The 15,376-nt window shown below is 36.0% G+C and overlaps 1 protein-coding gene across 1 annotated transcript; it reads left to right on the top strand.

Moving 5' to 3' along the window:
* The first annotated feature begins 784 nt into the window (after positions 1-784).
* Positions 785-15,030, top strand: LOC129279393 (transmembrane protein 256 homolog). The gene is made up of 4 exons (XM_064110917.1): positions 785-1,476; positions 10,980-11,011; positions 12,304-12,384; positions 13,253-15,030. Exons 1-4 carry the CDS (start codon positions 1,383-1,385, stop codon positions 13,397-13,399), a joined length of 354 nt encoding a protein of 117 aa, XP_063966987.1. The 5' UTR covers positions 785-1,382; the 3' UTR covers positions 13,400-15,030.
* The last annotated feature ends 346 nt before the right edge of the window (positions 15,031-15,376 follow it).

Raw genomic sequence — 15,376 nt, 5'->3', positions numbered from 1 at the left:
TGAATCAATGCGTAAATCATTTCCAAATATCAATAAAAAGTCATTTTATGATTCGCGAGTTTTTGTGATGTTGGTTTACATCAGCGTGTAAGACATGGGGAAAAGGGATCGAGTTATATTATAGGCCCTATTGTGTAGATATATATGGAAAATGAATTATAACAATTATCTAAAGTGAAGAAATAAATTATCAGCAATCAGCATAATAGTAATTAGGAAACTATGAACTATAAAAATACAATCGTGGTTTTTTTTTCGATACAGCGTCTCAGATGCATCAGACACTGTGATATGGCCTATGAATTTTCTTAGGTTAATGTACATCAAATCATATTAAAACACATTAAATTTATTTATCAGGACCTAGGCCTAAATGTTATTTTTGATATTCATCTCTTCCAAATCATTAGAAAATAGAAGTCATATTAATGTATCGAAATTTTACCTAAGCAAAAACAATTGGGACTTTAAATCGTTTGCCTGTATTATAGCTGTATCGGCCTATATTATGCGCTATAGATAGGCTTATATAGGCCTTTTGACCTCAGTTTTGCTAGATTTTTGTTGTATTTGAACTTTAATCCAGTGCAATATTTACAATTTTGCTTTTCCATATGCTTTCGTGCTCATATGTCATCAATTTGTCATGTTCTGTGCTAATCCGTATACATGCCCCATAGGTACTGTACGCGCATGGCAGGCTGCGAATACCTATCGAGCAATGGCGGACGGTCTCCACGTAATCACAGCGATTTGACGAAGTACGCCCTCTAGCGTTACTAGTATACATCTCTATGGTAATTGCTCTTTTGTAATCGATTCATGACATTGGATTCTAAAGGTACTCCGATCCGGGTCACTGGGGAGTGGGGACTTGGCCTTGGACCATGATAATGCTTATTTTTTCTGCAAATTTTATAATTGCGCCTAACGTTAGGCCTAAACTTTAAGATTATTTTTTTTGGACGGTGCGGCTAGCTAGGACAGGAGTAGGAGCCTCCTGGCTAGGTGCTGCGCGGCCGGAGGCTAGGGGGAGCGCGGCGCAGGCTCGCTGTAGCAGTTTATATTCGCCCGAGAAAGACGCGACGAGGATATCTTTACCATTTCATCAGCAAATCTTGCACCTCACTGTTCTTTAAAGACGCACATATCCTATCCAGTTCCCTGAACTGAAACTTATTGTCCTTCTGAGCACCTCCGGAACTTGTAGCCATACTTAGTTAGACGAGAAATCGAATGAATTTGAACTTGAACTTCGTCTTCGGATACTGCCGCGATTGTGCAGCTATTGCGCCACCTACTGTTCGGTTTGTGGACTTCTGCTAGTGCTACAAGTACAATTACAACTTCTTCAGTTCAGCGAGAACAAAAAATACTTTAAAATGGCTGTCATCGCTCAGTCCAGTGAACTCTTTGTGAGAATTGCTGGGATTTCCGGCGCTCTAGCTGTTGCTCTCGGGGCATATGGAGCTCATGGTATGTGCATCCTTCCATTTACTTTTGTTTTGTGCTCCGTTCATTCATGAGATGAGATCAGTCCCACGTGCCTTAATTTGTGTTAGTTGTTTTCTTAATTATATTGTTCATCACAGACACAGTGCAGCTGCAGTGGTAAACTGCACTGCTTGCTGGTATTTGTAATAGACCACTCAAACAGTCAAGGGTTCATTACTTGCCGCCTCACAGAAAAATGAAGCCATAGCATAGAACAATACCCCAAATATCAGTAGAGGCGCACGGCCAATACGGTAATATGGGAGACTCTCTCCAATAATAGCCATAGGGGAGACATACCGGAGACAATCTCCCACATTGGAGACTTGCTTTGCAAAAGGACAAAAGAAACAACACCAACAAAAGCATGATTTTTTCCACCCAAAATTTTGTCTCACTGAGGTCAGAAGCCCATTTGTTTTGTGTGTGATTGACAACAAAAATCCTTATCAAAAACAAAAGTAGACGGTGAATTTTTAAAGTAGACGGTGAAAAGGGGCTATTTTTCATGAGGAATCTGCTTATCACATTTTTATTTGCCGCCAAGTTAATCCTTTTGCAGCAAATGTAAACAAAGGAAATTGGACTCCAAAACTGGAGACTGTCTCTGATATTGGATACCCAAATTCTTTACAAAAGTCTCTGATATTGGAGATAATCTCCCACATTGGAGACAGTCTCCAATATTGGCCGTGCGCCTCTACTGATTATGCGGCTAATAAGTATAGTAATAATCAATAGCAGCATACTGCATAATTTGGTCGTAAAATCGGAGGAGGACCAGACTTATCCGCATTATTTTGAAAATTTGATGCTGCAATTATCCGCATAATACTAATAGCGGCATCGGGACCAGATTTTGACTTAATGAACGCATTTTCAAGTAATGCGGATAATTGCCATGGTGCGGTCACAAGCAGGGCTCTCGCAAAGTAAGGAATTACGCGTGGCGCATTTTTCAGAATTGATGATATTTTCCAACGCCCAAATTTAGCGCCGCGCCGCTGCTTTACGCGCGCTCACGATTCACGTGCGCGCTGCTTAAACGGACGATCGGGATTATTTCAAAATTGATTTGAGGTGCTAATAAATAAAAAAAAAAATACTCTATATACCTTCCGATACGGAGGAAAGGAAAATAAAACAGAATAAAAATTAGAAGTCCTAAATATCTCAGATTACTAAACGGACAACCAGGAACGTTTTAAAATTGTTCTGAGGTGTTAACAAGTAAAAATATATTTTATATACCTTTCATTACGAAATCCGTTCTCCAAAAATAAATATAAATGAAATATTTATTATTTAGATAACGGGGGAAAGGAAAATAAAACAGAATAGAAGTCGTAAATATCTCAGATTACTAAACGGATAATCAGGAACGTTTTAAAATTGATTTGAGGTGCTAACAAGTAAAAATATATTTCATATACCTTCCGTTATGAACTCCCGTCCTCCAAAAGGAACGGCGGTAAGGAAAATAAAACAGAATAGAAATAAGAAGTCCTAAATATCTCAGATTTTATAATGGATAATCAGGAACGTTTTAAAATTGATTTGAGGTGCTAACAAGTAAAAATATATTTTATTTACTTTTCGTTATGAAATCCCGTTCTCCAAAAATAAATATAAATGACATAATATTATTTAGACAATGGTGGAAAGGAAAATAAAACAGAATAGAGGTCGTAAATATCTCAGTTTACTAAACGGACAACCAGGAACGTTTTAAAATTGTTCTGATGTGCTAACAAGTAACAATATATTTTATATACCTTCCGTTATGAACTCCCGTCCTCTAAAAGGAACGGCGGTAAGGAAAATTAAACAGAATAGAAATAAGAAGTCCTAAATATCTCAGATTACTAAACGGATAATCAGGAACATTTTGAAATCGATTGGAGGTGCTAACAAGTAAAAATACATTTTATATACCTTTCGTTATGAACTCCCGTCCTCCAAAAGGAATGGCGGAAAGGAAAATAAAGCAGAATAGAAATAAGAAGTCCTAAATATCTCAGATTACTAAACGGACAATCAGGAACGTTTTAAAATTGATTCGAGGTGCTTACAAGTAAAAATATATTTTATATACCTTTCGTTATGAAATCCTGTTCTCCAAAAAGAAATATGAATGACTTATAATATTATTTGGACAATGGTGGAAAGGATGATAAAACAGAAAAGAAGTCGTAAATATCTCAGATTACTAATCGGACAACCAGGAACGTTTTAAAATTGTTCCGAGGTGCTAACAAGTAAAAATATATGTTATATACATTTCGTTATGAAATCCCGTTCTCGAACAGAAGTCACAAACATCTCAGAATAATGATCGATTTAGAATGTTTTAGACTTGTTTTCGTGTATTAATGGTTTAGAATTAGTTTTATATACATTTCGTTATGATCTCCCTTTCTTCTCTTGATTTGTTTGGCTCTCGTACAAATGATTAGCCTCAGTGTTTTGACTATAGGTCAGATAAGGACAGCTTGTCCCCCAGGAGTATCGTAGGTTACATTTTATTTACAGTCGATCGAGTTATCTTAAAGGAGAATGAAACTCTTGGAGCAAGTTAGCTTTTGTGAAAGCAGAAAAATCAAAGAATAAGATCAACAAAAGTTTGAGTAAAATAGGACAAGCAATAGAAGAGTTATGAGCATTTGAATGTCGAGATCACTAAAGCTATGGAGATCCTCCTATTGGCAATGCGACCAAAATCTATGATGTCACAGATGAACAACTCTCCCCTTTTGGACACTGAAAATATACCCCAAAACATCTCTTTTTGCTCATTCTAATCATATGACAAATGATTCATCAATGATATAATGTTGTGAAACCCCTGTACCTGTCCTCTCATAAAGAGAACACCTCACCTTGTGACAGACTCTATAAAAGTGAGAATATAAGTGAAATAAGTACTAAAGTAATGAGGGAGTTGTACGTGTGTGACATCACAGATCTTGGTCGCATTGCCAATGGGAGGAACTACATGGCATTAGTGATCTCAATATTCAAATGCTCATAACTTTCGTATTATTCATTCAATCTTCCTCAAACTTTCAACAATATGTTTCTTTGATTTTTCTCTTTGATATGGATTCAGCTGGTTTCAAGGGTTTCATTCTCCTTTAACGAGTGGATCCCCAGGCTCGATGTGGCAAGTGAGTTACGAGGGTCGTAAAACTTTTTTTTAAAATCCTTCTGACCATTGAGTGACACCACATGACTGTTTGCGCTGTAATTTGTGTGTGGATTGTGTGAGCAGTTTGGTCATCTTGATCTGTTTAATTGGTAGATGATTACACGCCGCCCCCCCCCCCTCCCCGGAAAAAATATTTTGGACCAATTTCCAACTCCATATGTCCCATCAGTTCATCTGATTTTCCTTGAATCAGAACACAATGCAGCCATTCTCCATGCTGATCTGAGTGGTCTCTCCTCCATTCCATCTTTTCTTCCATGCTTATTCCCCTATTATTTTTCTTTATTTCTGTTCTAACAAGTTGTACTTCGTTTTAATAGAGTTTGGAACAGGATACCAAATTTAGTTAGATTGAATAAATCAAATTGAATAATATATATAGCATGATATATTTTGCCACTTTTGATCCTATTTCTTTAAATCTGTTTTCAATTCACATTCTATATATTTTTTAAATTTCATATCCTTGTATATACTTTATTTCAGAGTTATCCCCCGAGTTGTTTATCTCTTCCATATTGAGAAAATTACGTTCCAGCTTTCATCATTCTTTTGGATGAGTATGATGATAAAGAAGAAGTTTGTTTGCTAGTCTTAAATTGGAGGCTTGCCTTATTGGCAAGAAATTAATGATAGCTCGATATGATTAATAAAAGTACCAGTCGTGGTTCAAATTCAATTATGGAAATTTTCCAGTCATATTTAATGCAAACGTTTTTAGTTTAATCCAACTATTCCTTATTTTAAATACATGTATAGTTTACTGAAGAATATGCATTTTGGCAAGGCAGTTTGACATTTTAGAACCGACTGAAAACGTAGACTAGCCCCTTTCACGGACTTTGAACCCTCCTCCCATCGCTTAACTTTTGTTTACGGAAAAGTACAAATTACGCAATCTTGATCGAGAAGCACATGGTCATCAGAAATCTGATACTTGTGTTGTCTGGGGTTTTCATTCTAGTTGGAAGGTGTGGGGGGGAAATGGAAAATACCGTCAGATCAAATACGCGAGACAAAGCGTATTTGACTTTGAAGGAATATTGCTTAGATATCGAGGTTTTCTTGAGCATTCATGATGACGTATTTTGGGATTTATTCAATGTTGGCCTGTTTTAGCGTAACTGTGAGACATGAAATATAATGGTAAGAACATAGAAAATATTGGCATTCATGATCTATTACTTATATTGCCTAACTTTGGTAAAAACTTTTTCAACTTATTTAATACATTGTATTTTCTGTCAAACACTTACAAAGAAAGGATATTTGTATAACTTTATCTTTGCTTGAAAAAATCACAATTATCCAACACTCAAAACTCAGTTGCACTCCAATAATTGTAAACAAAGGCATATCTTTCAGTTTCAAGATTGATTTGACAATTCGTGCAGGTAAAAAAAAAATACCAAAACCTCACCTCAACCCAAATATTACACATTCATAAATCAGTTCAAATAACATTCAACCATCGAATACTATTTACCACTAACACTAAAACTTGCAAACATCGACTTTCTTTGTATTACACTTTAGAAAAAAATGGGAAGAAATGATATAAGTGACCTGTGTACTACCCTGTAAAGGCCAACTGCGTCTACATGTATAAATTAAGTTGGTGTTTTTTATTTTGTGAGTGTTCAGAACTTCAGATATTTCATTACCGTCACGGGTACCATCAAAGAAAGAGAAATTATAGATTCATAACGATATAACAGTATTTCAATTAATTTAAGTCATTAAAAAAAAAATATATATAAATCAGGTCTATTATAACAGACAGGCGCGATCCAGGGGTGGGGTGTGTGCATACATGTACCCAAAATAAGTTTGGAATTGATGACTTTTTTTTATTTGCTTGTCATTTTTCAGGGGGGGGGGGCAAAATTCCTTCATGAGTGATGACATTTTTTATTATTTTTTTTAGTGGAGGGAGGTCGTCTAATTTAGGGGACACAACCACCCCCTCAAAATTTTGGAACCGCGCCAATCTATTGGCCCATAATATGATTAAGAAAAAAAACACAAACATCCTGTAGTTGTGAAACTTGACAAAGATGAAAAAGGTAGGTCGGAAAATGAGGGTAAACAAAATCATACATATAACATTTGATGGAGTTAATTTTTATCCAGTCACTCAAAACAATCATCAAAAATTAATTTTGAAATACTCGATCATGCACAGACTTCAAGGATACTGAATTCAGAGCGATACATTCTTTCTCAGTCATTGATTGTGTGTGTACATGTACCTCTGTTATACATTGTATATTGAGAGAAAATGTGTAGCTCTCTGGCTGTACCAGCTCGCCATGCAGGCAAATGACGTAAACACGCTCACTACAACCGCCATGCCTACACTGTCAGGGCGGTGAATATGTGGTGTGCTGGGGTCAGTCAGTGCCGTGGTGAGCGGGGTGCAGCGCGCTAGCATCCCCGGGGCTGGCATGCATGAAAGCGGTCAGCCAGGCACTTGCTTAGAGCATGGAAGTAGAAAATGCTTCGAGCAATTCAGGCGTGGCGCTCGCGGAATTAGGCGTGGCGCTATTTTTTTTAGGCGTGGCGTTTCATCGATGGAATGATTTACGCGTGGCGCTAAATCTCCAAAATTGAATTACGCGTGGCGCGGGCGCCACGCGTACTCAATGGCAGCGAGGGCCTTGGTCACAAGGTCACCCTTTTCCAACACAACCGCATCGGAGGGGGCGTGTGCAGTTGTCATGACGATTATCCGCCTTTTTCAGGACGGGCGCTCGTAAAAATAGTGCGGATTATTTTCGGAGTTTGTGAACGCAATTTTTATTGAATTATCCGCATTACTCTTAGGCGGCTAATTGGAGGATGGGTTTATGAAAGGGGTATTAAAGTCGAGTGTTGTGGACGCCAGAAGTGGCGTCGCAGCACATGTCATTGCCATGGCATTGGTCTAGTTAGAAATTCACCTCTGAATTACGCAGTTCCAAGGAGTAAAAAAAAGAAAAAGAGAACGAAAGAAGGGAGTTTTAGAGAAGTATTTTTTTTAATTAGTGGAGGGGACATATTAACTCTTACCCTGCCAGGCCCAATACCCCTCTACTGCCAGGGATATTCGAGGGAACCCTAAATTGACCGAAATGTGAGCAGCGACTGATTTTAAAACGGTCATAATTCTTTACCCGTACGTTGTATAATAAAACCTTCTACACATGGAATGATGCATGGTTCATGGGCTTTATGGTCGCCGTCGTGTTATTATCTTTCATATTTGCGTTTGGAAAAATGGAGAAAAGATGTAATATTTTACATCGTTTTTTTTTCAATAAGTAAAACCTAGAAAATTATGATTTCATGAACATTTCAAAAAGTAAATAACCTGAGGAATTGTAGAGATACCAAGAAATTAAGAAGATAAAATGAAAGTTCAATGTTTACCCTTTCAAATGACGTATCTATTAATGAAATTGAACAAAAAGAAATAACGAAAAATAATGCTCTTTTGAATAAAATACTATTTTGCTATTCAAGTTATTTCCTCTGAAGTACGATAAAGCGACCTGTTCCAAAAAAGGGCATTGTCGCCGATCAAGTGACCAATCACAGCACAGCTGCGATCCCCACGCAAACACACACAATAATATATTAGAGCCATGTATCTTCAAAGTGCGGCCAACCGTACCCTTTCATTCGTGTAGTCTTCAAAATAAGACTCTGTAATTTTTTTTATTCGTAGTGTAACAAACAAAGTTATTGCCAGTCAGAAGGAGACAAAATATAAAAGAACTGAAGATGATATATTGAAATAAAGATAAAGAGGGGTCGGACAGTTTCAATACTTACAAGTTTGGGGTATAAAATCCCACAAAATAATATGGGCGTTCTTGGCAAAGTGCACAGAAGTAAGAAAAAAAAAGTTTATTTTTCGTGAATCAAAGAAGAGGGAATGCAAATCAGTTACAAACAAAAAAATCAATACAAATTTTCAAAAAGAAAATAGGCCTATTTGTTCTGTATTACTGGTCTGACCAAAGTAGCCACCTGTTAACATTCTACGTGACTACATTCTTTTGGTCATGCCACCAAGTCATGAACAATAGATGCCCAGACTCTCTTTCATGAGGAATCTCTAATCCGCGCTCCCTTCTGACCTATTATCTAGGAGAGTAATTTAGCACAGGATGTTCATAGAAATCGGGGCTCACGCGCGTCTTTTGATTTGACATTTGAATACTTTCGAAGGTTCCGGTATTGATTTCTTATGGGTGACCCAGGTAAAGAGAAAACAATTAGCCCCCCTACAGAAAAATCCTGCATCCGCCCAGGGCCTCCCCAGCTCGTAGCACTATCCGTGGTAAAAGAAATTTATTTGTTCAGATAACATAGTGTACAATGATATGCGTGGTATAAAGAAATGTAATATTCAACCCGTTATCATCGTTATCATTTTCATTTCTACTCTCTAAAGTCGTTTTAAAATCCCCTTGATAGTGACGTCAATGATGCAGCAACTAACAGTTCGGTCTGATCGGTTTTGTTCATGTATCCCTTTTTTTCTTTTCCTCAAAACATCTAGAGACGAATAAAGCGGTATTATCGGCCGTTTTAATTATCACATGTATTTGTTTTGCTTCTTCCTATTTGATTCGAGGAGAATATTGAACGATTCATATTTTTGTGAGAAGTTTGAATATGATAAAATTGATATTGATAAGCATAACAATGTCAATCATTCTTTTTTTTTATGGTTTGGGCTATAAAAACACAAGCGAATATGAACCGTTATTTACCTGATCTTAAGTTTATGAAGAGAGAGTTTGGCTGCAGAAGGAATGCAATTGATATGATTACAACAATTATTTTTTAATAATAATCATAATGATGATGATGATGATTCTGATGGCAATAACATTAATAATAAGAAGGTAAAGGAGAATAATAATGATAATAATAGCAATAACAATAATGATAATAATGATTACGATAATAGTAATACTAATAATGATAATAATAATAATAATAAATGAATAAATAAATAATGAGTGTGATGATTGCAGTGCGATGAGAGTTGGAAATGACAGCCTTCTTTACTCATATATTTATAACGAGAACAATTTTGTGAGAATGCTAAAAAAACAAAGTATAAGACCTTTCCCCCACCCCCCCCCCCCCCCCTACCCGCAAAAAATCTCCCCCAAACCGTGCACATTTGCAGGCAGAAAAAAGCCTTGACATAAGAATACTACCATACCGGCCTGCAGAAGAGCCGATCGATAGCTCATGAATATTCATAAAACAATAGCGAATGGGCGAGTAGCGTTGGGTGAGAGACATCGTACCGCTCTGTCATTGGTCAATTCTGAGCTGAATGCCTTCGCACACTCGCCTTTGCTCTGCCCGTAGAAGTACGTGTATTGCTACACACAATCTTTATATCACACGTGTCTATAGGGGAAATTTTGATTCAGATCGCGGCAATATCCGAAATTAACTCTTCAAAATAATGATGCAAAAATGCCATTTTACTCAAAAAATGTCTATGTAAACCACTATTCATTATATAACAAAATCAATTGTGAATTCCTTGCCAATATAACAACATAAAAAACACAGAATATAGTGTTGATTTTCTGGCTGTAAAATTGGTTAAACAAAAAAAAGTTAGTTGGGCAACTATAGCTGCCAGTGGCACTAGATGGCTATGGGCAACTATAGCTGCCAATGGCTCTTAAAGAGTTAAAGGAAGTCTTTCCCATCATTATATTCTGTAACTAATTTGTGCATGTATTGTGTATGGTGGAATTTGATGAATTGATATGAGAATGTGATTGAATTCATGGAAAGTGTTTCGTAATACAATCCACTACATACCGGTATTCGTCCAATATTGGCTTTATCATTATTTGTGCAGGGATTGTCTTGTTATATTCAGGTTTCCTTATTTCATTCAGAAAATATTGAGTTTGTTACTAGATCTACAGACATTTGGAAATTATATTTGGGACCACTCACACGTATTGCGAGGTTATTATTAGTATACTAATACTAACCTTTTGGGACTGCAAGAGCAGGGAGGCTAATTTGACTTTTTGATTTTGAGGAAGTGAGGCAAAGAAGCATGCCTTTGAAATGGATGGGTTGGGTTGGTAAATGTTATTACACCAAGATTACACCAAGAGAGTCCTGAGTTTAGAGCCCCGTCTTCATTTATGCCAGTATTCTTCTTCTCGAAACAGTACAGGCCACCATCTGGTGTATTGTATTATTTGCCAAGTTTCTCTTGTTTGTTATTCTTCCAACCTAGGTATGAAAAATCAACCCCCTGATGTCAAGCATGTAAGTTAATCTCAAAAAAATCATTTAGACTTGAAAGTTGCATACTTGTCACTGTCAGATATGAATTTTTGTCTAATCCACTTCTAAGTTTTGTATAATACTCAATAGGATTTAGAATCACATGATGAGAAATGTGAATGCATGATTTCTCTTGTAGATTACATGGTCTCCACTTCAGTCATTGGGCAAGTCCATGAATTTGCGCGCATTGCGTGTGGGACATTTCAGAGGCTGTAATGACCTGAGAAATAGTGTTTAAGGACTTTGATTTGATGGTAGATATATAGGAGAATGATAATCATGCAAAAAATGGTGACATATGACCTTGACTTTTCAGAGAGAAAATGTGCCGTTAAGAATGGGACGCAGAAAAAAGACAAAACTCTTAAACATTTTTTCAAATTGAGAATTCCCTGAAAGTATTTTAGTTGACAACTTGTAAAGTGATAAAAGTCACAACACTCAAGTATAGATCAAAGGCAAGTTTCTTTCATAAGGCAGGAACCCTCTAAACAAATCAAGAGAGTATGGGACATTTTGTCCCCATAGAGAACGTACACAATTTTTCTCCCAATTTTAAAATTTGAATGATTTCAAATATGGAAATTACTTTTTTTTTCTTTCTTTTAAAAGAGATATATCTGATATGACTGAAAAGGAAATTAGCCATTTCAACAATTTTTTTTTCATGGTTTCATTAATTTCTTATGTATTTCTATTGTTTGTAATTTCTTAGTATTTTTCCATTTTCACAATTTTTGCATCAAGTATTTATAACAAATCAAGACTTTAGAAAGTAAAGAAAAGGTATAGAAAACACTTTTTGGAGTACTCTTGAATTTGTTTTTCTCCATTCACTTTGTACACAAATTGCCCCATTATTTGTGTGCAAATGTTACAAACCATGTTGTCTCATACACAACAGTTTTTAATGAACTTTTAATTAAAAAGTAAAATACAAATTTTGAAACTTTTTGTGGAATAACATTTTCATAAATTAGAACTTCCTAGAGATAGAACAAAGCAAGTATTGTATTCTGAGAAAAATATTCCTCAAAATGTTACGTATGGGACCTTTCCATCATTTGACAAGACCTAATTTGCATGTTAATAGCTGACACCACATAATAAGAAGTGGGAGGGTCCATGTCCTAACTAAATGTACTTTTATTATAGGTAATAACTTATTATTTTGTGAGGCCCAGTGAATCCAGATTTTCCTAATATTAATGAATTACCTTGTATACATGTTGACATGCAGCATCTTTGTTTATCTCCTTGTATATTTTCAGACATTTGAGACTGGAAACAGATACCATTTTTTACACACCTTAGCTCTCTTGGGAGTTCAGTTTACTAATCACCCCATTCTGGTAAGATATTGAACTTGTCGTGTCAAAGCCTTCAAGATAATGATTAGGCCCATATAATTTCAAGGTTTTAATTTATTATCGCATAAACTCGCTTCCGAAATGCTCAAAATAGCTTTGGAAAATAAGAAAAGAGCCCTGGAAAATCCCCATTCACTTATCAAATTTTTCAAATTTCAGCAGTAGATCTAGGTTGTTAAAGAGAGCACCCGAAAGTAGAATATTATTTTCTGCCTGGAGATTATCATAATATATGATCTACAATATGTGAAGTCTGATATTTAAAAGATGTTAAAATGTTACAAAATGTAACAATGTTGCATTAACTTAACACATACATATATCATGTATACAATGGAAATTTTAAAATTTAAATACAGTTGGGACCCCAACTTTTTTTTCCCTTTAAAATTCTTCATTTTGGTATGAAACCATGATACAAAGTTCTTTTAAAAAAATGATGCTATTGACACAGGCTTTGCAGCAGCAGTAATCCCAAGATAAAAATATCCATTCAAAACAATCAATAGATTATTTAGTCTATTGCCATATACTTAACACTATGAGTGGAGCCTGCAAGAATAGCAAATTGAACCTCACCAACAGAGATGACAAGACTCTACATATAGTGTGATTGTCTGAATAATGAAAATCTAATAGTAGAACAATGAGAATTGAGAAGTAGCAGGAGAGTTCTCTTTGGGAATGTTATCAAAAGTCTCCTTGATAAAACATTTCTCGAATCTTGTTCCCCTAAAATCATGAATGATTCTGTAAATACACTTCCTCTACTCATACTGCTGTTTTAATGTTCCTCTGATAATTACCATTTTTAATTTATAATTTCTCATTTATAATTATCTGTATCTAGAGCGGTAGCCTCCTGACATTGGGAATGGTGTTGTTCTCTGGGACTTGCTACTTTTCTGCCCTGACCGGATCCACTGCTCTCAACAGACTGGCTCCCATCGGTGGCTTGACTCTTATCGCAGGATGGGCATCCATGGCTCTCAGATAACTAGAACCAAAGCATTCAGTTCCAAGCTCTTGGTGTCTTGCACTCATTTCTCAAAGCTAACATGAATTATGTTTTTTAATTACAGCTCGCCATTGGCAGATATGAATAAATTTCATCCAATGTTTGCTTTTTACTAATATCCAGTTTGGCTAGCCCCCAATTAGTCCATGAATTACAGAAGGTCATTTACATTTCATCATCGGGAGATATACTCTTATCTTATTTCACTAACCGCCATTAAGTCTATACTCGTTAGCACTTCCACTGGGTCAGATGCATAAAAAGTAGCAATTGCTTTTGCTAGTCTTTTGCTTGATTCTGTATGCATAAAAATGAGTGAGCAAATGCTTTTGCCAGTAAGCTCAAGCATTCGCAAATTACCTGGTAGCATTTACTCAACAATTAAGCTATTGCTAAAAAGAGTATGGATAAAGCAAACATTTAGCTTGTGCGTTTAAGCATTTGCTAGGATTTTTTCAAGCTCCGTCAGAGCAGCTTGAGCGTTTGCTTGATCAGGGCATTAGCATTTTAGAATCATATTTATGTACCTGAGAGAGAACTCCAATGTGTACAGTAGCCTACATTGAAATGTTTTCTTCCTAGTATTAAAGTGCAAACTGATTGCAACCTATATAAATTTATTCATTAGAAACAAGTTAAAGGAAAAGTTTGGCACCACATCTAAGCGTGAAGTCGCTATTGTTCAAACTGCTAGCAATTGCCTTCTGAAGGCAAGAAAAGGGATTAAGCACATGCAAAGGGGTATGCATACAAAATAAAGCTAAGGCATGATCTTTTGCTTGGCTAGTAATTGCTTGTGCTTGAAGCAATTGCTTTCCAGCATTTGCTTATTTTTATGCATCTGACCCAATGTAGTGTAAGACAGAATTCATTACAATTAGTCATTAGACTTCGCTAATAGACCAAAGTCCAATTTAGGCAAAATTTTAAAATGAACTATAAGAAAAGGTTGAAGCCTGAATTCCCATCTAGATTTTTGACCAATTAATGTACAAATTAGACCTTCACTTTTATACATTTGGGTTACATTTCATGAAGACTCTTGACATCATTTGAGCTAACGTTGCTTTTAAAGCTTTTGATGTTACGGAAGCTTTAAAGTGCGTACAACTTTTCAGAAGACGAGTTGGCAAGACAATCGTCTTGCCATGTTGACATACACCTTTTTATAAGTCGACGTCGTGAATAACGTTATCTCGCCATGTTGACATTCAACATTCTAGTTCTTGGCAAGATAAAGTATCGACAAGTTGATGGCAGTTTAAAGCTTCCGTATAATGTAGCTTCTCGGCCTACACCAAAGATTTCACTGAAATTATCAGTGAATGTAATTTCAATATTTAAAGAGGACTTTATCATAGTAACTTTTTTTGGATAGTGGCAAGTTCATTCAAAATCATACACTGTACTTTATTTTTCTACTAGTCGCCCTACTATTGACTACGTACTTCCAATGTAAATTTAGTACTGTAATTCTATAAAAGTCTTTTATTTCAAAATTGTTAAATGTTATTTGTTTTTTACATTTTGAAATGTTATGTCGATATATATACATGTATTGTTATTAGTCATTAAATTTATTACAATTAAACAGATTTAAAAAAAACACAGATTATGATTTCAAGTCTCTTTACACTTAGTGCTATTTCTGTTTCATCTTTATTATAAAATACTAACAATTAAAAATAGGTTAGCAATCAGGGGGGGGCATGACCTCTCAGTTTTTATAGTATCCTGTGGGAGAGTCTTCTCCAATTACCCCCTCTCCCTCCCCTGCTGCCATTGTGGTCTAGTGGTTACGAATCTCGTCTTTCAATGAGAGGGACATGGGTTCAAATCCTAGCCACGGCATGTATTTTCCTTTAGCAAGAGATTTATCCACATTGTGCTGCACTCAACCCAGGTGAGGTGAATGGGTACCCGGCAGGATTAATTCCTTGAATGCAACAATCGCCT

This window comes from Lytechinus pictus, chromosome 16, assembly GCF_037042905.1.
Source record: "Lytechinus pictus isolate F3 Inbred chromosome 16, Lp3.0, whole genome shotgun sequence".
Lineage (NCBI taxonomy): Eukaryota > Metazoa > Echinodermata > Echinoidea > Temnopleuroida > Toxopneustidae > Lytechinus > Lytechinus pictus.
This window is presented reverse-complemented; position numbering and strand designations above follow the sequence as displayed.